The sequence below is a fragment of the Periplaneta americana genome, chromosome 13 (assembly GCF_040183065.1).
Source record: "Periplaneta americana isolate PAMFEO1 chromosome 13, P.americana_PAMFEO1_priV1, whole genome shotgun sequence".
In the NCBI taxonomy this organism is placed as follows: Eukaryota; Metazoa; Arthropoda; class Insecta; order Blattodea; family Blattidae; genus Periplaneta; species Periplaneta americana.
In genome coordinates, this window is record NC_091129.1 from 111,311,239 (window position 1) to 111,338,872 (window position 27,634).

General features: G+C 37.5%; 1 protein-coding gene across 2 annotated transcripts; it reads right to left on the bottom strand.

Annotated features, from left to right (window-relative positions):
* LOC138712264 (protein sister of odd and bowel-like) lies at nucleotides 1–27,634 on the bottom strand. 2 transcript variants are annotated; one of them, XM_069843844.1, is made up of 3 exons: nucleotides 27,500–27,634; nucleotides 7,736–8,303; nucleotides 1–497 (listed from the first exon to the last, which is right to left on the bottom strand). In XM_069843844.1, exons 2-3 carry the CDS (start codon nucleotides 8,290–8,292, stop codon nucleotides 143–145), a joined length of 912 nt encoding a protein of 303 aa, XP_069699945.1. In that variant the 5' UTR covers nucleotides 8,293–8,303; nucleotides 27,500–27,634; the 3' UTR covers nucleotides 1–142. The 2 variants fall into 2 exon arrangements, with proteins under 2 accessions (XP_069699945.1, XP_069699944.1); XM_069843843.1 differs by lacking the exon at nucleotides 27,500–27,634 and adding an exon at nucleotides 21,622–21,773.

Genomic DNA, 27,634 nt, shown 5'->3' on the forward strand with positions numbered 1-27,634 from the left:
TTTTGTATATGTAACACCCTGTACAAGGAAAAATGACTGCAATTTCTCAGAACGGACTGTGCGCATTCCCAGAAGGCCTTGCGCGCAGTTGGTAACTCAAATACAAATATGTACAGAACACCAAGAGCACGTGTGATCCAGGTTACCGCCGCATGATGTCCGCGATCGTGAAGCCCAGCGGCTTCCTCGCGGGCGGCGGCGACCGCACCGACAGGTCGAGCAGCGCGGCGTCGCAGTGCGTCATCTCGTGGCGCCGCAGGTCGCAGTTGCGGCGGAACAGCTTGGTGCAGCCGGTGCACTCGTAGGGCTTGTGGTCCGTGTGCGTGAGCAGGTGCGTCTTGAGGTTGGAGCGCTGGTTGAAGCTGCGGCTGCACACGGGGCACTTGTGCGGCGACTCCTCCATGTGCAGGATCTTGTGCACGGCCAGCGTCCGCGACTGGCAGAAACCTTTCCCGCACTCGCCGCACTTGAAGGGCTTCTCCTTGGAGTGGATGTACCTGCACACACAAAACAAATCGTTATAATACATCATTCACATGAGTAACAACCCATTTCACAATCTATAGTAACCGTCAGGTACGAAGGTGGCCCAGTTTAAAACGTTTCTGCGCATGTAAGTTACTGTCGCATGAATTCTGCCTAAAGGTAAAGTTCTGTATATTTGGTTATTTCCCTCTATTCTGCGATGCCGCCTTCAGGATATTAAAGAAAGAAAGCACTTTTAGCCTATAAGTGAAATAATACCTATATACTGATATACAATCATCTATCAAATAAAGAGGATTTAGATTTTTCGTTATCGTACAATATGTACAAGAAAAAGTTATTTAAAGCATTACTTACTTGAAACACATGTCCTGTGTTGATGAGTTTTTTAATAAATTAATTGAGCCTATTGGGCCTGCTGTGTAGTGCTGTATATGGTGTTGTATTTGCTCTGCAATTTGCCAATTATAGATACGCCTACATTTTGCATTTTTGGCTGTGATGTCTGTACTTGACTCTTTTTGATTTGTTTTTATTTGGTATTTTTCATTTATATCTGTATCTGTCTTTTTTATTTAGTTGGTATCTATTTGTTTGTTTTTTCCTTCCCTTTTCCATTTTTAATTTGTAATTACACTTGTATCTGTTTTACCTCTTTTTTCGTGTTGTATGCAATATTTTTTTTTTATCTGTACTGTCTATTGTAATTGGGGGCTTGCTCTGTTATGGACATAAATAAATACATAAATAAGTAAATAAATATAGTTTACGAAATCAAACAGCGAAACAATGTCGAAATAATAATAATAATAATAATAATAATAATAATAATAATAACTTTTAAAATTATTATTATAATTATTATCTATTTTGTTCATTTCTCCCCACTACCAGTTGGTCGTCCACCCAGAGGGTCGCAAGTCCCTGGTTGAGAATCACTGATTTAAAGTAGGTATCTGTTCTAATTACACTGAGGAAATATTTATATTGGCTACTCTTAAAAGTTTGATGATGCAATATCAACCCAGAGGACATCGACGGTTAGGAAGACCCTTTATAAGACTGCTAGATGGGGTCGAAACAGGTCTACACAGACCTAATTCGTGACGGATGATGATGATGATTATTATTATTATTATTATTATTATTATTTTAAAAGGTGTTCTTTGAATTAAAGCACAGACTAATTAAATTGTTTTCTTTTTGAATTGATACCAAATTTCATATTACTATTTTGTATAGGCTACACCTCAGGCCAGGGGTCCGCACTAAAGTAATGTGAGGAAAAACGAAGCCACAAAACCAAAAAGATTGGGAAACGCTGCAGTACAGTCTACACAATCTACACCTTAGACTAGGGGGCCGCATTAAAATAAAGTGAGGAAATGAGAGACCCCACCATAGAAAAACCCTACCGTATATTCTGCACCTTAGACTGGTGGGCGCATTGAAGTAAAGTGAGGGAAAGATTGAGGAACACTGATCTAGGCTATATGGATTATAAGAAAAATAATTCATGGTTTTGTTATAGTGAACAATAATAAAGTATCAATTTTATTATTATCAATAATTTATTACACTGAGTAAAATTTTTATCACCTTATGTTAACACCAAACCGCTCGGTAGGGCATAATTATGTAAGTCCAGCTCAAGATGCGTTTATTGTATTCTTTCAAAGTGTTCATCAAACGATTGAATGAACATGCGGAATTAGTTAAGGAACTTTCTTTCGTCTACGCGCAAATCGCAGTATAGATTTATAAATGCTCCCTTCAGGATTCTTAGAACTATTCCCCATTTCAGTTTAGTTGATAGGTTTTCCCCTCTACTCACACACTCTATCATCAGTGAACGGGAAGATGCTACTGTCCATCTTACTAACGTTCGACTAAATCACTTTCAATATAGTGACAAATTTTATTATTGAAAGTGTTTACCGGTAATCTATATTTCGAAAGTCTATACTAAACGTTTATATTTCATGTTATTGCTGTTTATATCAACTGGCAGATTAAAAAGCTACTGACAACAGAAGATAAATGTTTTCTTCACCGCTAGTTGCTACTCTACAGCATACACAATGTGACAATCTGCACTGTGTCACTCCCCCCTGACTTCATAAAACAAATTAACATTCCTTAATTTAATTAATATTTAATATTAATATTATAAGAACGACATTAAAATATACTCAACCATGTAATTGTCAAACATCTGTGTCACTGTATTTCTATATTCACTAACGTACTTTATTTAATATTTATTTTCTAGTGTGTACAGTTTAGGGGGTGCAGGTATAAGAGGTAACAGCTACCGGCCTGTTACTGAAGGACTCAGGGCAAGGAGAAGGGGAAAGAAATGCCTTCGCATCCTCTCAACTTTTATGAAATGTCGTTTAGTAGCGGGCGAACATCATATTGTCTATTATACACTCTTTTTAATACAAATAACGTGCAGCCAAATTTTATCCTTGAAGCACCCTCATTTTGAAACAAACAAGCCGAATGATATAATTTATGTGCTACGGATTTGCTACGCGTGACTGAAAACATGCTGCATAGGGATGACTGTGTAACGGGCCTTAGTTTGCATATTATATGCAGTAATATCTTAACTATATAAAAATATGCACTATTAATTTTTCATTATTCATCACAGGCGTTCAAACCGCGTATAAAATGTTTGATGACTTTCATCTGGCCAGTAAAAATATGCAATTCCATACGATTTCTAGTCCTATCGGCAGTGCATGAACAAGATTTATCGTTGCCTCTCGTACTCTGATATGAAATTCTTCCTTACCGATTCTAACAATCACCTCAACCTTTCTGATAAACTCCTTGATTTTTAACGTAGACATAACCTGACATAACACCGCGCTGTTACAAATACAATAACAGCAGAAAATGGGACAAGAATGTTTTCTTTGTGATACGTAGGCCTACATGTCCTTTAAGAGGTTTGACTGGTCTATATTCGAGAGCATGAACCCTTAATAACGTCTCCGCTTTTACAGTTGGTTGCTTATTGTAGGAATTGGAAAGAACCTCAACGCCTCCTAACACAAAGACTGTCTGTGGGTATTGCTCATACAAAGACTTTAACAATGTTAAATGAGGCAGGTAGGCTACATGGATTGAATGCTAAACGCCACCTGCGGACACCAGGACGTGATGAGTAACAATGAAGAAACTGAAAATGAGAAGTATGCTATTATTTGACAGCTTTAAACAAGCAACCGTTTACCGTATCAAGTTATGACTTCATGTATAAAAAACTAAATTTTCAGCTTTCTATGCTTAAGATACAAGTTTAAATCTCGGCTAATCGACACGAAATTTGCGATGGACTATTACACTTATGCTACGTCACACTACTTTTGACCAATAAAACGGTACGAAAGGACGTCTTTCAACAAATCATGGCTGCTTATCGCACAATTTTATAGCGTCCCTAGCATTTGTTTATTTTTATCACTACCCTAGTATTTGTTTCTTTGTTTGCCAACATTTCAAACTGCACTGGTCTGGACGTCAAAAAACAGAAAATTACAAACCACTCCAGTCGATGCACAGCACTTTCAAATATGACTCGGATTGGCATTCAAGAACAAGAATTAATAAAGATCATTGGTCATAGCTATGCATCTTCCTTGAAACCCTATTTACAAATAAATGAAGAGCACCATTCGGAAATCCTGAATACGTTGAGGGATACACCATGTACATCAACGAGTTCACTTCTTTTACGCACACGTCCAATATAACATCAACTGAACCACCAACCACTGAAAAATTCAAATTTGAAAATTGTACTTTCAATAATTGTTTCTTTTAAAATTATTCATGTTTATTTTTTATTTCATCATCGTTAATTAAAACGTTTCTTGTTTATTTCATCATCCCTAATTAAAACTTTTCTAACACTCGTTTATATTATTTAGGTTATGTTTGTTATAGCTTCTGCTATACGATATTATGAATAGTCACGTATCAAATATTGTTTAATACTAAGATTTATTGAAAATCATGTGTCAAGTGGCGTTGATTACTGGGATCGGGATAATTGAATTGAAATGCAACTGTTTTAATAAAAATGAAACTGAATCAACAAAGCCTTCTTGATCAGTAACCTTCCACACAGTTCAATGAAGATTCCATAGTTGGCACAACTGATAACAAGAAAATAACTAATTAATAACACACTACTGCCATCTACTAGCGTAATATTTATAATGTTAAGATGGTACAAATTTGAAGACAGTTTTGTATTTTCGTAAGTCAATTAATATTTTACTGTATTGAGGTACTTCGTTACTTCTAATCTTTATATACTTTCTTCTAATCGTGTAATAGTCAATTAAATCCCACTCGAGTTTTGATTTTCTCTAGATAAATCTGCTCGTGTTCCACTCGCAAAACCTCTAGTGAGATTACTGTTGATAAAACTCATTGGGCAGATTTTCTCGAAATACTCCAATGTTTTCCTTTCATTATTTACTCCACAACCCAATTTACAATAATCCTTATTACTCTACAGACAGCAAACAAGACTACTACAGCCTACTTCCTTCTCTAGACGACCAATTCTGTGGGATCTATGGGACCATGGAACCACCGAAACACCTGCAGTTTGTGCCGATGCATCTTTCAGGAATAGCGCCATAAAAGACAAATTAAAAAAAATGTAGTTATGGTAGGATTTTACCTCTGATTGAGGTTTTGACCGATATATCTATTATCAGGCAGTACATCTTACTTGGCGTATGTATCAGAGGAAGAACATTTGTTGCACACATCTCAAGTCTGATTAGTGAACTGTTACTAGTCAGCGATGTATGCAATGGAAGGGATGCTACCTGCAATGGCTACCTTATCCTATTATCTCTTGACTTAGTTGCCGCCTTGTTCATGTCACTTACACAGGTGAACCGTAAATACTATCGGTAATTGTAATTTCAGGGGATTTTCTTTGAGATAGGCCTATTTCAAACAAAAAGTTGAATACTTACAATTTTGCTGGTTTTTGCTTCCTTTCAGAGATTAAAATAGTTTTATATGAAACATTTCATAACGTGTTTTGGGAAAGCCATTAATTTAATTCCCAAATATGCTCTCAGTCAGTTTAAGAGAGCAATGTATTGTGATAATAAACGATTGAAATAACTTTAGTTTTGTCCCTCAAATGTATAGAAATTTCATCCGAACAAATGTAACTTTTCGTTCTAAAAAGGAATTTAAAAATATTACATTTGCTCGGATGAAATTTTAGCATATTTGAAGGACAAAACTAAAATTCTGTCATTTACTACAGTAATTCACGCTTTCTTAAATTGACTGAGCATATTGGGAATGGTTTTTCCCAAAACGCGCTATCAAATGTTGCATATAAAACAATTTTTATCTCGAAAAGGTAACAAAAACTGTGTCAAACTCTTTTTGCTTAAAATATCTCAAAGAATAACATCCTGAAATTAATAACATTATTTACGGTTATGCTAGGATTGGCAACGCCAATATACAGAGGCCTTTCGTCATTAAGGGCTAAAGGGGCATAGTCCCACCTGATTAGAGCTTTCATATTACGCCTAATTTATATTTTTGACAATTAACTTAATGAGAGAGAATTATCCTGAAGTCGGCCTAATTAATGATATGCGAAAATGCTATTTTTTGTACGTTTATCTTGGCATAAGAGCTAATTCGCTACCAGCCCTCATAGAGAGTATCGGTATAACTGTTTTAAGATCAGCAAACCTTTGTGGAGCGGAAGTTTCAAATACACTTTAAAATATCAGGGTAGGGGGTAGTTTTGAAATGTGCGTACGAAGCTGTAACAGCGGGCAGTCACAGGTGTAGCTGCAGGATATGCCGGGTGTGCCTGTGCACACTCTAGTAGACTGAGTACTCTAGTAGACTAAGTCAGCAAAAGTTCACCTGTTTTCTTTTATATCTAGGCATAAGCCTCTATTTTTGCTAATGTTACACTCGTGTCCTTTGGAGCGTGGTTTGGCACACCCATATGTAAAATTCTGGCTACGCGTATGATTGGTGATGTTACTGTAAACTGACTTATTTCTTTTAAGGGTACAGAATAGTGAAAAAATACTAATAAACTTAATGATTAAAATAATTCTTTGATTCTGAAGAAAGTTATATTCATTGCTGTATACCCTTAACTGACTTTCAACAACTTTAGAGACGCCATTTTTAAGTGTTCGGCGATGGAATGGTTAATTGCATGTAAAACTTTGAGAGCTTTTTCTGCATGTACATTTTTTTTCGCGCATTTGTAAGCTTAAAGTTTAATATCTCAAGCATTATTAGATATATATGAAATTTTTACAGCACATTCCGAAAAGATCATGAAAAAAATTTACTGCGTAGAATTTTTATACATGCAATAATGCAGAGTTATGATGTTTTTAATTTAAATTTGAATATGTAGGTTATGTATGTATTTCAGTTAAAAGTACCCTTTACTTCCAATATAAATAGGTCCATTAAAATTCTGCCCATACAATTAAATTATCAAATTTTGTAGAACAATCTCTTGTGATAATTTTGATGTCAGAAATTTTGGTGTAGGCCTATCATAAAAATTACGATAGATACAAAGTGTCGGGTAAACCACTGCATTATACTACAAGGGGGTCATAAACAGACACCCAAAACATTTTTAAATACGTTAACCTGTGTAAATGTAGCATTTAAGGCATATGTTTACCCACAAAATATTGTTTGATTATACTAATAGCCTAAGGAAAAAAGTTTTAAATTTCACTATCCGCTTATTTCAGTAGTGATTAGTGCGTAAAGTTTGAAATAGTGATGTCAAATTTGTACGCAATGAAATTATTAATTAATAGGATACATATTCTTCTGAAATCTCCGTTATTTTCCAATAAGTTCAGAAGAAACATTGTAAATAAACACACTTGGCGCACACCAACCTATAGACCTACATTTTAAGCTTCACCACAATTTTATCAGAACAGAATATTTTCGTTATTTCAATTCCTTCATAAATGAGCTTAACTTTTAAAATATTTTATTATTAGCATAAAGTAGGATCAAGCATGATTAACTGTACTGGTACTACAAATAAGAATGTTATGACAAGGTTTAATATGCGAGTGAGTGCACAATAGCAGACAACAACATAATAATAACCACATTAGTCCCACGAGTATTAATACCGATTCCTATTAAAGTTGGCGAGCATTTTGTATTGTGTGTGTCAACGTACCTGTGGTCCCTGAGGTGGTCCTGCCGCCTGAACGCCTTGCCGCAGATGTCGCACGAGTAGGGCCGCTCGTCCGTGTGCGTGCGCTCGTGGATCAGCAGGTTGTACGACTTGGTGAACTGCCGGCTGCAGAACTTGCAGATGAACTGCTTCTTGGGGCGCGTGGACGCTGTGCGCACACCGCCTCCTCCGCCCCCGCTGCGCCCCGTCTTGGTGACGGCGGCGGGCGCCGGCCTGGGCTCCTGCACGGCTGGGGCGTAGCAGCGCGCCGCCGCCGCCTGGCCGTACAGCCACAGCAGGGCGGGGTAACTAGCGGGCTCTGGCGGCAGGCAGGGCATCACCGGACTGCAGAACGGCCTGAAGGCTGAAGACGTCACGTCCTCCTTCCTGATGGCGTTCTGCAGGATTGCAGGCGGAAGCCCCCATCTCTCGGGGCCAACAATCTCGCTGATCGCGTCTTCGTTGAAAGGGAAGCGACTGTTTACACATTGTACGGGAGGTGCTGTTGGGGTATGCGGTGGGGTTAATAACGGCGACGTGCTCTCTTCTTCTGTTAGCATGATTGGTGAACCTGCAACATGTATTGCGTTTATAAAATACAGTATTTCGTAACTAACAAAGAAATTATTAATTTTCTAGTTGGTTAAGAGTAATTGAATTGAATTTTGAGGGGGGGGGCAAGGAAGCCCGCAGGGCAGAGATTTTTATTTTTACGCATCTTTTCTGTTTTTCTTTACGTGTTCGATACATGTTTTCTCAAACCGTCGGTAAAAAATTAAAAAAAAAAGCGAGTGCTTTAAACTATGAATGCGTGCACAGCGCTTATGTTGTGTGTAGACGAAACTCTTGGCTTCTTTCATTAGTTGATATGGTGAATTTGCATTGTCAGTAATTCGTTATGTTACTATCACCGTTCACTACTCCATAAAAGGTTACTAGGGTTAATAACCTAGTACTGGCCTAGTTAGATCAAACTGCTCTGTTATATTATGTGGCCATAAGCATTGCTCATTTTCCTAATAATACAATATCCTAATGCTAATTTATATTTAAGTTTATTCGTCTTTAAAACATATAATACGTGTGTAAAGTGTTAATCTTGGTCAGGATAGAGACCGGTGGCAGGCTTATTTGAGGGCGGAAATGAACCTCCGGGTTCTCTAAAAGCCATAGCCTAAGTAAGTAGGTTCTTATTATAATACAAGTGCGGAAAGGGCTCCACTGCAAAACGAGTAGCCTAATTATGGAAGTTGGAGCACAAGCGAAGCGAGTCCTCCATTCATACGAATTTTGCAATTACCATTTCGACAATGTGTTGCAAGCTATTTTTTCTGAGACAGTGACAAAATGAATAGACCATGAACAAATTTATTACTTACGTATCGAAATGACAGTCTTTATATTTTATCTCAAAACACGCTTACTATATTGTAAAATATGGTTCCAGAAGGCGTCAGTAAAAGTGTATTGTTGATGTAAACAATTCTCGTTTTTAAGTAAAAATTTAATTCTGTAGGCACAGTTTGCATAATTTGCGTAAAAAATTTGGATTCTCGCGATGAAAATGAATCTATTAATACTAATCACCAATAACAATTTGTAAATTACTGTAGAAAAGTTTAGTCAAATATTATTAATAAAGTGTTTAGTTATAAAAAAAATGTTATTGTATAGATGCATATTTAGAGGCAAAAGGAAAGGGAGTGCTAAAGAGCGAATTCTACAAGCGCGAAGTGGAAACAAGGGACCAATTACTTGCTTGCCCGCGTTTTAAATGCTTGTGATCACATTAAGGAATGTCCGAAGCAGTTCAGATTAGAAACACGGTATCTGGCTAAAAGAATTGCAAAATGCATCGAGGTTGACAATCACATTTTTTAAAGCATGTTGTGTAAAGAGAAATGGACAATTAAACACAACATAGACTATAGGTAGCGATCTCTTAATTTACTATCGCCTGCACTGTTTCCGTTCCTCCAAAACCGCTGAGGGTAATTCATATATTTATACACTGCTTTGTCTTTAGAATCACCCATACTAACACCTTCCAACGTAGTATAGCCATTTCCTCCTGAATCATCCTGTAGACTATATGCGATGATTGTCCAAGTCCGACAGGTGGTCCGGGTGGCATTCGTGAATCTAAAGCTGACAAGTGGCACATCTCGTCTCAGTCCCTGATAGAGTCAGGTTCCATTTCCAGGACGATTAGCCTGAGAAGCCCCTGGTACCGGAGCCCCAAGCTCTTCCTGATCGTCCACACTGTGGACTAACGGTCAGCGCGTCTGGCCGCGAAACCAGGTGGCCCGGATTCGAATTCCGTTCGGGGCCAGTTACCTGGATGAGGTTTTTTTCCGGGGTTTTCCCTCAACCCAATATGAGCAAATGCTGGGTAACTTTCGGTGCTGGACCCCGGACTCATTTCACCGGCATTATCACCTTCATATCATTCAGACGCTAAATAACCTAGATGTTGATACAGCGTCGTAAAATAACCCAATAAAATAAAAATCTTTCTAATCAGTCGACAATGTCAGGTGAGCCATCCTGCCTCAGGCCCTGATAGGGCCAGGTTCCATCCGCACACGAGTTGCCTGATAAGCAGGCTTCGGTCCTGGGCACAGAAACGCATGAAGTTCAGAACGCACGGACGATATTATTGTGTTGGTCAAGTGAAGTGGGAGATGGAGCGCGTCTTTACTTCGTGTCTCAACATGTAAACGGTACAAAATATATTTCACCCTGTGCAGATGCAGTATATACAGTACATTCCTAGTGTAGACAATAAATGTCTACCATTAAAGTATTAACGTGAGTTGTAACCTTCAATCAGGTGTCCCTACGCCGAAGCCTGTTACACGTACCGCAGCCAAGCAGCAATAGGCCTACACACAACGGTAATGCACATTACGGACCCACCTGTGCTGTTGCAGTCGGGTGACTGCACACGGGTCATGACGTCATTTATACTCCGTGTACTCTAAACCTCATACTGGTTACTCTGTGTCCCCAGGCCGAAGCCTGCTGATAAGCCCCAAGAGTCCGAAGTCCCAAGCCCTTCCTACATTAGCATTTGGAAACCCGTGCTACCTCCCCCCCCCCCCCAAGACTTCATCCCAGCCTATATTTACTGTTGCAGGTGATAGATGAAATTAGGGAGAAGTGAAGAGTGTTGGTGGAACGATAGAAGGAAACAGGAGTACCACGAGAAAACCCTTCCCAACGTCTGTGTTGTCCACCACATCCCATTACGACTTGGCCGGGGATCGAAAACGGGCCGCCATCAGAGGCATATTGTCCACTTGTAAACCGAAACAAAATTAAAACATTCAAACCAACATTGTTGTAACTTCTTTGCCGACGTATTGTACTGTACGTTCCGCTGTATCCGTTGGCACAGCGCAGAGTTTTTAATACGATACTTGAGTTATCATTATCAAATATACGAGTAGGTAGCATTAGATTTACGACAAGGAAATTTTTCAATTCCTCGAAAGTCTTCCGATATACAGTTATTTCTGGAAGGAAAACATTGACTACCTGTACCTGTCATTGCTGACGACAGATAAAGATTAGGCCTTTTCCTAGAATGTTTCACAAGATTAAACCTCGTTACAACTTAGGGAAAACCTTATTACTTCTGGTACAAGGTCGCAGTACTTAGCCCAGAGTCCATCTGCCTCAACACAGATGTCACTTTCTGCAAATGACTTACAATTAGACCACTATGTTTCTGGTACATTGTCATGCATTCTTTTAGAGAATTTCTCCAAGTTTTTTTTTTCAGCCTCTCCTCTCCATCTTTAACTACAACTAATTGTAAGCAGTCAAGGAGAGGAAGGCTCCTGGTCTCCAGTTTTTCAATACCCATAGGTAGGAACAATTAGTATGTTATTAGGAATTTCAGAGTCTCCTACAGACTAGGCGGACGAACGTCCTGCCGCTATATAGATATTCTCTAGAACTTTCCAACAATCAATGCATTTCTTTTACAGAAATTTACCAAAGATTCTCCTCTATCATTTCTTCTTCCCAATCCATATTTTCCAACTGTTCTTCCCTCTTGACCTTCTCCTATAACTGCGTTCCAGTCGCCCATTAGGATTAAGCATGGTCCTTTCTTCTTCTCAACTATCTTTTCTATCTTGTCATAGCTTTCTTCTACTTCCCCGTTTGCTATAAACTTGCAGTAGCAGTAAGTCCATCTTCTTCCCTTGTAATCTCACCATTATCACCCGGTCATCTACATACGCACAGATATTTTATCTTTCACACGTGGTCCCAGTAATACACCACACCATGACTTTCTTTGCACTCGCCATTTGAACAACATAACCTAAATTCATTACTCACCAACTCACCTATCCTTGAAATATTATTAGCTCTACTGTCGATGAATTATAGGACTTCTTATAAACGAGAACTTCAGCGTAATAATAATAATAATAATAATAATAATAATAATAATAATAATAATAATAATATCATTATACCATTCTTTGCTGTGTGTGAGTGTAGAATTTGCGATACGGAGTGAGCCCTGACTCGGGTCCTCATAGGGGAAGAAATTTCTCATGACATTTCGGCCAGTGTATGGAACCGGAGCCCACCCAGCATCGTGATGAATTTGGGAGCTAGGAAAATCCGGTTACGAAAACCAGTTGTAACGGTTGGAGGGATTATAGTGCTGGCCACAGGATAGGGTAGCCTACCTCTGTTCTAGCTAGATGATCGTTCACCTCTGTTGAGTCACGTGGACGTGAGACCAGCAGCAGGTTGGTCGGTCTTGAAATGATAGAGTCATGGATTGCATTATCATTAGACTAGGCCTATACCACGGTGAACTCTGCTGCAATTCGAGGATGTGCCAGGACGTGAGTTTCGAATTCCTCTTGAGCAGATTATCTGATTGGTTATCTCTGAGGGTTTCCCCCCCAACTGTAAGGAATGTCAGGTAATTCCATGGCTAGTCCTTGGATTTACCTCGCCAGACATCGTCGATATTTTATGGAGTGCTCACATGATGTTCATCTTTCATCTCTGTTCTTCCTATCTTAAATTTCGTGACCCAATTTTTTCTCGTGGTGAACATCCCAACAACCCTTAATGCATCCACCATATATCCGCATAAATTTTCTTGTCGGACAACACTTTCAAAAATAAGTACTTCATCATCGACCATTATTGTTCTTTCTCTTTGAATTAGATTAAGAAATAGTATTCACTATTTTGTTAACCTGCGAAATTACTTGTTTATCCACACTTTACGACTGATTTACCTCGCATTAATACAAGCTACAATGTTACAATGTATGCTAGTATGTTACAATATGGCGTTAGCCTATAGAATGAGGTTGTGCTTTTAGTACCTCCTCATGCCAATAACATTGATACAGAAAAGAATAATAAAAATATAAGTTACCTTAATAAGTCTCTTGATTATCTCTCAGAACTGTTGTATTACGAATTTAAAGTATTTGATATCCATCAAATTTATAACAATGTCGTATTAAATTTCGTACACAAAAACCGAAATATGTTTAATTTGTATTCACATTAATATGAAAGTAAAAGATCAGTCAACATATGCTTGACAGAATCTAAATGTACCACAACTGTAGCTTATAATCAGAGTAGCAACTTCGGTCCAATGCTTTACAACAAGATGACAGCTAAATTCCAAAATATACAATTTGCTATGCTCCTTATTTTAATTAAATTATTGTTTCAAGAGAAAATGTATAGTTCCAATTAATGTGATGTAAGTTATGTGTTTTTATTCTGTTTATTAATAAAAATTGTGTTAAAATTTTGTGGAATGTCCCTTGAGTACGTGTATGTAAACTAAGTTAGTCTTTCTGGGTGTGCTAGAGAGATTTTTATATAAAAAAATTATATAAGTTACTCACAGTATCTTTGTTCTAGCAATAAATTTATTATTATTATTATTATTATTATTATTATTATTATTAAATTTTTATCAACATGAATCTTTTTATGTAACAATTTCTTTAAAATTCACTGCCTTGCAATGTGCTAAATTTTATCACCAAATTAGAGTAGGCTTAGGTCTAGGTTAAGTATTAAACGACATAGGCCTAAGCCTACTGTTCTCCAACCAGGAGATAAACCGTGAAAGGAATGTGCTTACTATTGCGTCATCTATTGGAGCGAAGTAGATAGATAGTCTAATATTAGAGTTATAACGTCAGTTTAAAAATCATGCGCTTTCCTGCATATGCTATTTCCTGTATGGAGGGATTAAAAGACCAGGATATTAACAGTGATCTAATTTTGTAACTAGGGTAGTATAAAAATGTATATATCAGTGTTATTGTTTGTGCTTTGAGAGATAGCCAATAGAGATACGAGTACCCACGTGTGTGACCTTATGACATATTATGACATCATCATTCATTTACCGCATCACTCAGCTCCGTCTCATTCCCTGGAGACTTTCTCGTGGTTGGAGTACAGTACATATTCTTTTCCGCTTTCACGTTTGCTTGTAACGAAGGTCCGAGGCTATATTACACCCTGGTTGAATGATCGTTCACCTCTTTTAATACTTATGGACGTGAGGACAGCACACGGCTGGTCGGCCTTGGCTCTTTATGAGCTGCCGTGCTACGATTATTATTATTATTATTATTATTATTATTTTATTTTTATTATTATTATTATTATTAATATTATTATTATTATTATTATTATTATTATTATTAGCTGGACAACTTCCATAGGCTAGAAACATACTGTATTACCACTGAAAATAATGAAATAAATGCCCAATAAAAGGCCTGTTAGGCAACCATATAAGGGATGGAACATATTGACGTCTAGGGATTGGAGGAGGAGGAGGAGGAGGAGGAGGAGGAGGTGGTGGAGAAGGAGGAGGAGGAGCAGCAGCAGAAGTAGAAGAATAAGAAAACATGGCGATATCTCATTAACTTCATTACCATCTACTTATTTTGAAATAAGTTCGTACCTCTGTTATTCTGAAGAACGCCCAAGAATTATTACGTAGTCATATTAACACATAACTCAACCTTTTCGAGAATGAATCCTATAAAATCTCACGACTCAATTCATTATCTTATAAAACTGTCAAGACAGCTCACGGTATTCAGAATTTACTAACAGCCCTAACGAAATATCACGCATCCGTATTATCACGTAGCGTAATTTCTCGGTAAATCTCACCCAAGTTCCCCGTGATACTTTTATGTGCCATACAAAGAACGTCAAGTTAAATTATAAATTGACTAGTAGGCCAAAGTTATTCGTTCTTCTGCTGATATAACTTACTAGTTTGAAACATATACTCCGACGTTTTGACGTAATTTTCATATTTGCTAGGTGAAAACAGTCTTTCACGACCTCGTAATTGGAATTTTTCTGTATTTCTCGAATAAAAAGTATAAGTAACTTATAATGTTATGACGTAACATATTTATGTGAGGTTTAAGTTCAAATTCGTTTCATTATATCTACAGCTCTGCAAACCAAATTAAAAATAATCCGGAGCAATGTAAAAGCGGGGAGAAATTCGAAACCGTTACGCACCACATATGGAAGGCAAAAACTCATTTAAATCATTCAAAATAAGATCAGAATTGTAGCACACCACTCTAGAGACAAGATGTACGCCTAATTACAGCGAAAGCTATGAACTCACATAACCCGCCTCAAATAAATTCATTTCTTAAAGGCCTATACCCGATCGATGATTTTCTCGGACATTTTCACACACAATGATCACGTAACCCAGTGGTACCTTCATGATGTGGCACTACGCGGGAAAGTACTCCTTTCTTCGGTACAGGATGAGTCTCTCTTTCTTCGCTATGGTCCAGGGTAAATCTGTCTATAGCAGTGTGTGGGGTACGTGGATTTGTCTCAAGGGATACGAATCTCACCGACTAGATATATAAAAATGCTGTCATATTTATTTTATTATACTTTTTGATAATTATTGCAGTTTATATATTTTCTTTTACAATGTCAACTCTTGTTTTTCTTTGGTTAAGCAATATTTTACATAATTCATTAGATCATTAGGCCTACTATTATTATTGCGTCAATAACTACTGTATGCATAATAGTAGTAGTAGTAGTAATAATAATAATAATAATAATAATAACAGTAATAATAATAATAATAATAATAATAACAGTAGTTAGCCTACTTACAAATTACTTTTAAGAACCTCGGAGTTTTATTGCACATAAGCCAGTCATCGGTCCCTATCTTGAGCAAGATTAATCCAGTCCCAAGCATCATAGCCTACCTTCCTCAAGTCCACTTCAATATTATCCTCCCATCTACGACTCGACCTCCCCAAAAGTCTTTTCCCCCTTAGGTCTTCCAACTAACACTCTGTATGCATTTCTGGATTCTCCCATACGTAATAATAATAATAATAATAATAATAATAATAATAATAATAATAATAATGATAAAATTTATTTTGCATACAACATTAGTCACAATATTTTACTTAATATTTATTCGTTGGAACATATTGTTTCCGCTATATGCACTGAACGACTGAACTCTCGGTACATTCATATAACACCGCCTCCTTAAGATCACTGTAATCGGTGGTTGTGTTATGCTCAATGTAAAGAGGGACTGCATGACGTAGACCAGAAGTCACAACCCTATGTGCACATAACTTGTTTTTTTGTTTGGGTTCCGAAACCGCCAGCCCTACTTATCGCAATTCTACAACACGATATCCATACGAACAGTAAAATAATAAAATGAACAAAATTTTAAACAATCCGTTCACTGTTTATAATATGGGAGTTTAGTGACCAGTAAGCCTATGGATTTCATACAGGACGAGATTTTCGGGTCTCAAATACAGGACACCTGGCAGCCCTATTTGCAAGTGTTGTGTGTGTACGCGCCAGTTGTGGAGCTGGAGGGCTATTGCAACACCATTCTTATTAAGACCCAAATCTGCCCTTAACTACGAATCTGCAATAGGTAGCCGCGCTAAGTAAACCTACCCCCTACGCCTATGGTTAAAAGATTGAAAGCCTGTCAGCTGTTGTAGGCGGCACTCTTCACTGCATTTTGTGTCAAACGAAACAATATAGACCGTATGCCCCGAAAATGTTTGGTTTCCTGTAGACTAATTGGACGGAGTTACGCAATAAGAGACCAAGCGCCAAAAACCTGTTTCGAGATATTGGCCATTGAAATAAATCTGTTTTTTTTATAAAACATTTTATGCGAGAAATAGCTTATTACAACATTCATACTATTACAAAAAAAATAGCACAAATAATACCAAAAAAGGCTAACCGATTTTTAATTAGAGACCAGCAGTTGAATTAATATTTCAAAGCAAAATAAATAACTTAAATGAATTTTTGCTTAGACTATAAATATCAGCAGAATTCAGATATCGCTTTCTTTATTTTTTTCCAAGTTAAATTAGTCTGCCATCAACAGATTTGTGCGAGTATCTCTTGTTCTTTTTTCAAATTGTCGGTTGGTCTATCATTGCGGAAATCCGTCCAATTATAAGTAGAGTTCTGTAACTTAGAGACTGAATAGTAAGTTATGTTTGTTTTGCATACAGATTGCATTACTATAACGCACCTCTTCTATTATAGTGAACAGAGAACAGCCATGAACATGAGGTGGGGCTAGACGAGGCCGCTATTTTGCAATCAGCCACTGAGATTGGTGCAACGTTGTCTGTTAATTAACGAACGCGCTAGCTCCCTGTGAAGAAGCCCTTATATAAGTTATACAGGGACATAATTTTATTTTTACTAACATTTTTAATATTAATCTGGCTATACCTTTCTATTAACGATTGAAAAAGGAAACACCGTTTCCTACCCCTTCCAAGACTGGAGTTCGATGATACTGGCGTAAAATACAAATCACTTTACTAGATATAGGAGGGAAGAAAAGTAGTTCATCCATTTGTGTAAACTAGGAAATATCGCAATTTTGAGTTTTGATCATTTTCATTAAGTTTTTGTTTAATCAAAATACAGTACTGTATTAACACTTAGTGTTTTTTTACTCACGAACTGAGCTATCCATTCGGACGTATTAATTATGCAATGTATATTATACTGTTACAGCACATTAGCGTACAATATAGAGAATGAAGTTAAAAAGAAAAATAATCATAATATGGATATTTAAACACATTTTTTAAAATTGTAGCCGTTCATTTCGATACAGGCTTCAGTTCTTTTGTGCATATTATCACACTATAGACTATTGTACCTAATTCCAATTACCAGTTTCGTCCTTCGTACGAGTAACTCACGTTGAAATAATTCTGTACCTACTCTATAAAAGAGTACCTTACGTACTGTAAATCCAGTCTTCACTTCGCCCGATCCGAAAAGATAAAATTACTCAGAAATGCTATCTACTGTCCGTTCAAATGGTTTTGCCGTAGAAAGGGGGGGGGGAATCACGTGACAGTTACTTACTTAACGAGATCCTTTTATTTAAGCTATTTTAAACACTTGTATAATATTACGTAGACGTCCAATTCCTAACAGAAATTAATGTTTTCAGAAAAGAGCTAAGATAGCCCAGCTCCTAGACTTTACAGAAGGACGAACAGAAGCAGGTGGGGGAAACCGGAATGCGACGTAGGCAAACGGACGACAGTGCCTGTGCGAAAATATGATTCAATATTGAAAGTTCTTTCGTCACTGGAAAACGCGAACATATTTCTGGAACGTACTATACTCACTAACTCAGTACTGCTTACGCGCCCTCGGCTCTGTCTCGTGAACGGTTGGAAGTTTACTAGTAGAAGGGGTGGGAGTGAAGTACATTCAAAAACTCAGGTACAATAAAAATTGAAGTAAAAATAAAATGATGTCCCTGTATATATACAGAGAGCAGCTACAGTCGATGGCTAAGAAGTGATATCTCGTATCTACAAAAATGGTAATGTATTTTAACTATATTATTATTATTATTATTATTATTATTATTATTATTATTAAGAATAACTATGTTATTATTAGGTCTACGTTCACAAAATTGGATAGTTAAGTAATATTTTGTTCTAGACTAGAAGATATTGCAAAGCCGAAACATATATAAAAGTTGGTCAGTTTTTAGAAAAATTAATTTTTAAAACATTTTTCTGATTCACCTGCAAAGTAACAGATACGAGATATCACTACTTAGCTATCGTACTGTCTTCCGTCTCTGTTGCTCTCGCTGTGTCTGACAACAGTGCGCCTCTAGCAGCACTCAATTGGCTTATACCATGTTCAGAGTTGTTTTGTGTTCGCTGTAGTTGACGTGACTTCTGTTTCCAAGTTGACCCAAAACTCAAGGACAGCTGTGTAGAAAACACGGAATGATCATAAAACTAGTTTTTCCAAGAATTTAAATGCAGAAAAATGTTTCACTTGTGTTCATATGCCTTAAGAAAAACGTAGGACAGGATAAATAAGCAAAACGTTTTCGAATACTCTGAGGTGGAAAGAGAATAGTTAGAGTTATTGCATCATGTCAGTTACACGTTAATATTAATTATGCTACTGTTGATTCAATAACTTATTAAACATAAAATGGAAATAGAAATCACGTTACGGAATGCTTGCCAATACACCATTTTTAAGTTTTCTTTTACCGTTGCATTAATTAATATAGCGTAACAGTAGTAGCAGTAGACCTATTGGTACATACTAATACCACTAATAATATTAGGCCTAATATTTATTATTATTATTATTATTATTATTATCATCATCATCATTATTATTATTAGTTACTTACTGGCTTTTAAGGAACCCGGAGGTTCATTGCCGCCCTCACATAAGCCCGCCATTGGTCCCTATCCTGAGCAAGATTTGTGGTCGTGCCGGAGAATCAGTCCCATTCCGAGGCTTATTGTTAGGTTTAGTAACAAGCTGTTTTTTTTACGGTGATGGGTTGTTAGCCCTCCGCCCAACCCCCAAGCTGGAGGACCATCCCTTATCGGCTGTCCACGACTGCTTATTCAATATATTCGCAGCTACCCTCCATATCTGGAGGCCGTCTCCTCTATCCGCAACCTGAGGATGCGCCATGCCGTGGATTATTATTATTATTATTTTCCAACGCTAAACTAATTCACTAATTGCAAGAACGCTTCTTGTGAAGGATTGTGTGTCTTGTTTCACAGTACGGTGATTGATGAGGATGCCACATTGAAATAATCAGATCTGTAACAACTATAGGCTACGTAAATGTCTTTGTTTCGAAATTAGAACACGGAAAGTGCACAAACAAACAAACACACACACACACACACAGTCCTTTTCTGATGCCAGGAAATGAAACGCCCTTCGAATCACTACAGCAACTACCCAGCTTTTGCACTACTGTTTATAAAATCCTAAGTTTATTGAATCGCGATCACCCTAGTGATCCCGTACGAGATATTTTCAGCAGATTTTTTGTAGGATACGCCTGTCCTCTCCTAATGCATTTACCAAATTCTAAAACGTAACAACAACGCAAATACCCAGACCAAACATGGGTCTATCAAAGAACAATACATAACAAAGGAAAAATCCTTGATAGAGTAAAAAATCAAACCTGAGACTTCCTAGTTAGTAGCCAGCGTTGTTAATCACTAGACTCAGAAGCTAGCCACTGTCTACAGAGAACTTCGTGTGTGCTGATTTACTCGCATCACCTAACACCGATCAGTAAACTATACGAACAATAAGTAGGCCTATAGAAGTCTCTAGGTTTGCTTTGTCAGCAAGTTTATGGTTGAACGTTGAAAGCTAAAAGCGTCTGAGCTAATGATTTGTCTTCATTGTTGTGTGTTGTCAATTCCTGAGGCAGAGATCAGAGTCTTTGCAAAAGAAAGGGATCTCTAAGAGCGATAGTGAGCAGTCTGTGGCCTACTTGATAAAGCCTATTAGTTGCTGCGTAATGTTTGGAATGACAACGAATGACTCGTGACACTCATTTTGCAATCTCTTTCTCTCCTTGATCTCAAAATTTCTTACAGGCTAAATAAATTTCTTGTAACACATCATAGTAGGCCTATATTGCGATACAAGTGTGGTAAATGAGATTTACAGAAACGAGGTAAAGTTTCAAAGACAAAACGAAGTAGAGTCTTTTCAATTTCAGAGTTTCTGTAACACTTAACACACATGTATTACATACTATTTTTTGGCCGATCTTAATAAAAAAATAATTATTTATTAAGCTTAATCATTCTAGTTTCTCAGTTGTGATTTGTTTTTATTCGTATTTGTTGATATGTGTTATTCATTTGTTATTTACTTACCGCACGTGTGCTCTAAGTTTAACTTACAAGGCCTACCAATAACATCGATAAAGTAGTTAAAAAACACGATCGGCTAAAAACTATTTTATTGGTAGTTTATTTTGATAACATCTAAGAATTAATAGACTCTGTACACTAATTCTCAGTGCTCTCTCTTGGTAATTTGAAATCTCGCATGGTAAAGAACAGAGCATGACGTTAAACTTAACAACATACAGTACAAAAGAAATCTGTCCACTTAGAAAAAAATCACTGTACTTTTACAGGCAGATAGCATTCTGAAAATACTATTCCGGTAGCAAAATGTTTCGTGAAAGTCTCTGAATTGAGTTTTTTTGTAGCGTCACAGCACTTCCTATTTAAACTTCGTAATATAAAAAGAAATGCTGCGGATAAATTATACCAACTGACATTTTCCTGAGAAAACGTCATGGCATAAACATTTTTACGACGAAGACGCTTGCCAGAAATCAGAATTTGATAAGCAGCGGCTAACAAACGACATATTGTGGCTCACGTAAGCCAAGATAACTTTCAGTGATAAGAGAAAACATTGCTATATTGCTTGTCACGTGATCCAACAGTACGTACCTTGAGCATAGCGATGCTGCTGACCGTCGTCTGCCGCAACGCCTGCTGCCATCTATCCGAGTTCGGTTACACTATGTGTAGAACAGCAAAACAAGAGCAAAAACAAAACACGCACGGTCTCCACGATCTCCGCAGTAGAACTGCCGGGCGACGCGGCGTCGGGTCACTCGAACTGCTACTGTGTTGCGCAGGCGCGTAGCCACGCCTGGCCCCCTACTGGAAGGAGGGACTATCGCGCCATTGGAGGATGGCGAGTCTATGTTCCGCCCCATCTTTAATCCATCCGTACCATGCATCCATCTAGCGGACAGGCGTTCAACTATTGGGCGATTAATGGCGGATATTGATGAAGTAATACGAGGGATCATTACAAATCGACTTATCATGTATCAGCAGCGAGAAGTTACGAAATGGGAGTCAAGTTCCACTGACACTACAGACGTGGAAGGGGGGGGGGGAGTTCAAACGAAACTTGTTCCTCACATTCCGCGAACTGCGTTAAATTGCAAGCTATATTATACTTGGAACTCCGTTTCCACAGGAAGCGTAATTTAAACCATTGTTAGATCAAATTTAGTAAACCACGTCATGATGCAAATAGTAGTCGCTTTAGTCACATTCTTCTAAAGGTTTGTATGACGTCACATTAAAAATAATAATTCATGGGTAAAATCTTTCTTGAAGGTGAATTTGTCAGTTAATAATATCGGATAAGAATGCGTCATTGTTTAAACTTGGTTTAACCAAAACCTTTCATTTTCCAATGCCTGTAATATCGAAGCCTTTAGAGTATTATACAGGGTGTTAAAAAGTATTAAACATTTTGGGAGGCGGTAATATAGGCCTATTCATTCAAACAAGAAAAAAGTTTCATAGACATGGATCCTAAAATTAAACTTTGTACGAGAAGGTTAATTCCATATGTAGATGAAATTATTGGAAATCATCAGTGCGGTTTTAGGCGTAATAGATCGACTGTTGATAAGATTTTTTGTATTCAACGGATATTGGAGAAAAAATAGGAGTAGACTATAAGGGTAAAATACATCCGTTATTCATAGAATTCAAAAAGGCATATGACTCGTTTAAGAAAGAGGTTTTATATAATATTCTTATTGAATTTGGTATTCCCAAGAAACTAGTTCGATTAATTAAAATGTGTCTCAGTGGAACGTACAGCAGAATCCGTATAGGCCAGCTTCTGTCTGATGCTTTTCCAATTCACTGCGTGCTAAAGCAAGAAGATGCACTATCACCTTTACTTTTTAACTTTGCTCTAGAATATGCCATTAGAAAAGTTCAGGATAACACAGAGGGTTTGGAATTGAACGGGTTCCATCAGCTTCTTGTCAATGCGGATGACGTGAATATGTTAGGTGAAAATCCACAAACTATTAGGAAAAACACGGCAATTTTACTTGAAGCAAGTAAAGCGATAGGTTCGGAAGTAAATCTCGAAAAGACAACGTATATGATTATGTCTCGTGACCAGAATATTGTACGAAATGGAAATATAAAAATTGGAGATTTATCCTTTGAAGAGGTGAAAAAACTCAAATATCTTGGAGCAACAGTAACAAATATAAAAGACACTCAGGAAGAACTTAAATGCAGAATAAATATTGGAAATGCGTGTTATTATTCGATTGAGAAGCTTTTGTCGTTTAGTCTGCTGTCAAAAAATATGAAAGTTAGAATTTATAAAATAGTTAGGCCTATTTGCCGGTTATTCTGTATGGTTGTGAAACTTGGACTCTCACTTTGAGAGAGGAACATAGGTTAAGGGTGTCTGAGAATAAGGTTCTTAGAAAAAATATTTGGGGCAAGAGGGATGAAGTTACAGGAGAATGGAGAAAGTTACACAACGCAGAACTGCACGCATTGTATTCTTCACCTGTCATAATTAGGAACATTTAATCCAGACGTTTGAGATGGGCAGGGCATGTAGCACGTATGGACGAATCAAGAAATGCATATTAGTTGGGAGGCCGGAGGAAAAAGACCTTTGGGGAGGCCGAGACGTAGATGGGAGGATAATATTAAAATGGATTTGAGGGAGGTGAGATATGATGACAGAGGATGAATTAATCTTGCACAGGATAGGGGCCGATGGCGGGCTTATGTGAGGGCGGCAATGAACCTTAAAAGCCATAAGTAAGTAAGTACGAAACATGAGCTTTGAAAGTGGTACTGTAGGAACAGCATAGCTTTTTTTCTTGTTTCTAATTGTATGTAGCCTACTGTATCATATTATCGGAAATGCAGTAAACAAAAATAGCCTATAGTTCAATAGGGTGTGATTCCCTAAGATGTAAGGTAGAAAGATGCGTTACATCGAATGGAAATAACATTGAGCATCTATATAGGCCTAAATTCTTATACGAGGACCTCGTCGTCCTCTATTGAATATTGTGTAATCGATTATACTTATTAATAAATTTCTACGTGAATGACTACATAAAGTTATTGATTGCACAATATTCAATAGAGGAAGGCGAGGTCCTCATATAGAAATAGGCCTATATATAGCCTATCAGTGTTAACAGTGATTCAAAAACTGTAGTTGAAATGGTCATAGTCATTAAAATACGCGCTCCGGCATATTATAGGCCTATGACTTTAGGCTAGTAGCCTCTAGATGTCTAAAATGCAAGTAGTAGGCCATTGACAATACAAAGGAGGAGAGATAGACTGGCGCCGTGGATCGGGTCTCGGCATAGCTCAAATGGTAAGAGCACTCAGTGCGCCAAATTGAGAGTTCTGGGTTCGAGTCCCGGTGCCAGAACGAATTTTTCTCCGTTAACTTATGAGTATTGAGACATCTCCTGTGATGTTGATGAACAAGTAGGGTCCGCTCATAAATGTCGCAAGATATTAATTTGAAACCCATGTTTTTTAGACATTTTTTTTTATTAATACTATGGGTACCACTCCAGAATGTTGAATGCTCTTCTTTTATGGATATTACATTAAGCATCTCCTGTTATGTTGATGAACAAGTAGATTATGTCTCATAAAATATTAATATTAGGTCTAGTGTTTATTATACATTTTTTGCTTGTTTTCATTTATCATCCCTCAGAATATAGACCTACCTATACGTAATCATCACACCACAAAAAAAAAATTGCAAAACAGCTGCAGTTGAGAAGATGAGATTTATATTGAATCTGTATTGGGGACGTTGTTGTACAAGACACGGCGTTCCGATGGATGAACTAGTTATACTTTCCCTTTCGTTGCTCAAGGATAGAAAATGCATGTCGAGAGTTTTCATTACGAATTTGAAAGAATACTCAAATTGCAGTGGAACGAGCCACCGGCTTTGCTCAGACGGTAGCGCGTCTGCCTGCTGATTTGGAACTGCGCTTAGAGGTAGGTTCTTTTCCAGCTTGACTGATTACTGGGTTGGTCTTTTTCCGATGTTTTCCATAACTATAAGCCGAATGTCAAGTAATCACATAACAAATGCTCGGCATCATATCGGCAAATATCATCTCGCTATGAGCAATTGTATCTACGCGCCGTTAAGTGACTTAGGCCTAGGCCTACTTAAAAAAACAATGGAACATAGATAGATCCAAACCTAAAACATAATCACTCTTAAATTTTATCAGAAACGTCTAATCTAAAAAAAAAAAATGTATGCATTCTGTAGCTCAACATCAATGTAACGAAGGCAAGTCCAACCTTCGAAACCGCCTGTCTCCTCCTTTCTCCTCACCTGCGAAACGCCGTGTTTTGTATGTAAGTTATGTAGGCTATTTATTAACACGACAATTGAGTATACACCCGGTGGCAGTGATATATAATATACAATAATAACATTACAATAATCACAGAAATAACATTACAATAATTACAGCAAAAAATAAAATAAATTTAAATTTAATTCTAACTATAAATAGCCTAAATAAATGCAATAATTCTAGGACTATAAATAAAAACTATAATAATGCCTAGGCCTACTACATAAGCAAAAGTAAACCTATCTTATAAGTAGGCCCTACTTCTATTAAACCCAACTATTATCAACTTATTTAATTACAAGTCGCCTTAATTAATTACATATCAACTTGATTAATTATATATCTACTTGATTAATTACATATCAACTCGACATGACAATACTTAGATAATTACACTGCACCTACAATTAAATTTTCAGTCTAATCTTCTCATCTTTCCTTAAATATATTGATTTTGAGAGGACCACCCTGAAATATTGCCGCAGGTAAGCTGTTCCAGTCTACTATTGTGCTCTTAACAAAGGAAAATTTGCCACGTCCGTTATTTATTTTCTGCATTTAAACTTCCTAATATGATCAGCCCTGCCTAAGTATGATGTAGCCTAATTCATCACCAGCGCAACAAAGATTCATTCTTTGAAACATTTCGTGTTCTATTATTTTAGGGGCCTATATATTGAAGTGAAAATAGACTAGGCCACCACCGGCGTAGTTTTGGGATAGGCTTAATGAGTGGAACAAGTCATACTTGTCATATTATCCTATCCTACGAAATAAATCGCAATATAGGCTATAAAGAATTTCCATTTGTTTACCTTCATGCGTTCGACATAGGACTCCAAACATCTCAAAGATCATCATTTGTAACAGTTGTCATAAAGTAGTCTACACTTACATAGACCTATATATTTTTTAATAATGGCGGGTATTTAACTGTTCGTCATTCACCCACATGAAACCAGTTAAATACTCCAACTTACCGTCAGAGTCGTTCCCGAGGATGCGTCATAGGAGACTGGTCTATGCTACAGTCGTTCTCTGGGCCAAATTTGAATGTTGGACTCGTGAACCGAAAGACCCGGGACCTTTGGTTAAACTTACCAACGCTGTACCAACTGAGATACCCGGTAACTTTAACCAGACACCGATCCAACTTTTCCCTCTATATCCACAGACCTCAAAGTGGGCTGACAACCGTCAAGCAACCAACATTGAGTGCACACTAACTCTGTTTTGTTTTAGATTTGATAATTACGACATTAGCTCCTACTAATGAACTTTCTGACAACTGGAGCACTTCCCTTCTTAGGTCGATTGCCTATTTGGGTTTTTTCTTGAGTTTTTCCCCTAGTGCAAGTAGCCTAAGGCATATAGCCTATGTCAAACAATTCCAAGGACATTTCTGGGATTTATTTCGCCAAATATTGTACCTTTCGCTATCACAAATCTCTTAGTTCAAACAGCGTCGTAAGAGATTGAACGAAATGGTAGGCCTATTGATGCCTAACTTGGGGAAACGGGAGAGTCCCGAGAAAAATCCTAACTAAGTCTTTTTGTCAGCCACAAATAGCGCTATGGATTTTTCAATAAAAAATCTAAGGTCTCGCCGGAACTCGAAACCAGACAGCCTGCGTAGGCGTCTAAGTATCTTACTTTTTATATGAAGTACTAATCCTCGTTCAAAACAAGAAGACTCCGCATATCTACAAACATAGTCTACTGCATTATTGGTTCTACGTTCGCGCCGGAAAATGAGACATGTATCGACAATGACAGATGACGCGGCACGACAGACAAGTGTTATAAGTTAACAACCTAATATAAAGGATCGAATGTGGTATGTGGTATTTTTATATGAATGTCTCCACCGCTGTGGATTAACGGTTAGCATGCCTGACCGTGAGACGAGCGGGTCCCGGTTCAAATTCTGGTTGGGACAAGTTATCTGGTTGAGGTTTTTCCTGGGTTTTCCATTAACCCAAAAAGAGCAAATGCTGTATAATTTTCAGCGCTGGACCCTGGGCTCGTTTTGCTGGCATTATCATCGTCATCTCATACTAGATAACCATAATTAGCCGTTGATAAAGCATTGTAAAATAGCCAATTAACAATTACAAAAATGTACTTACATTACAAAGCGTCCACGTCAGGTAACGGATTTCCTCTTGTGAGCTCATTAATTGCCGGCAATTTGCTAGCCATTAGGCCTATACTGTAGCTTTTACTACGATATAGGACGTTAATAACATGCAATTTAACACAGC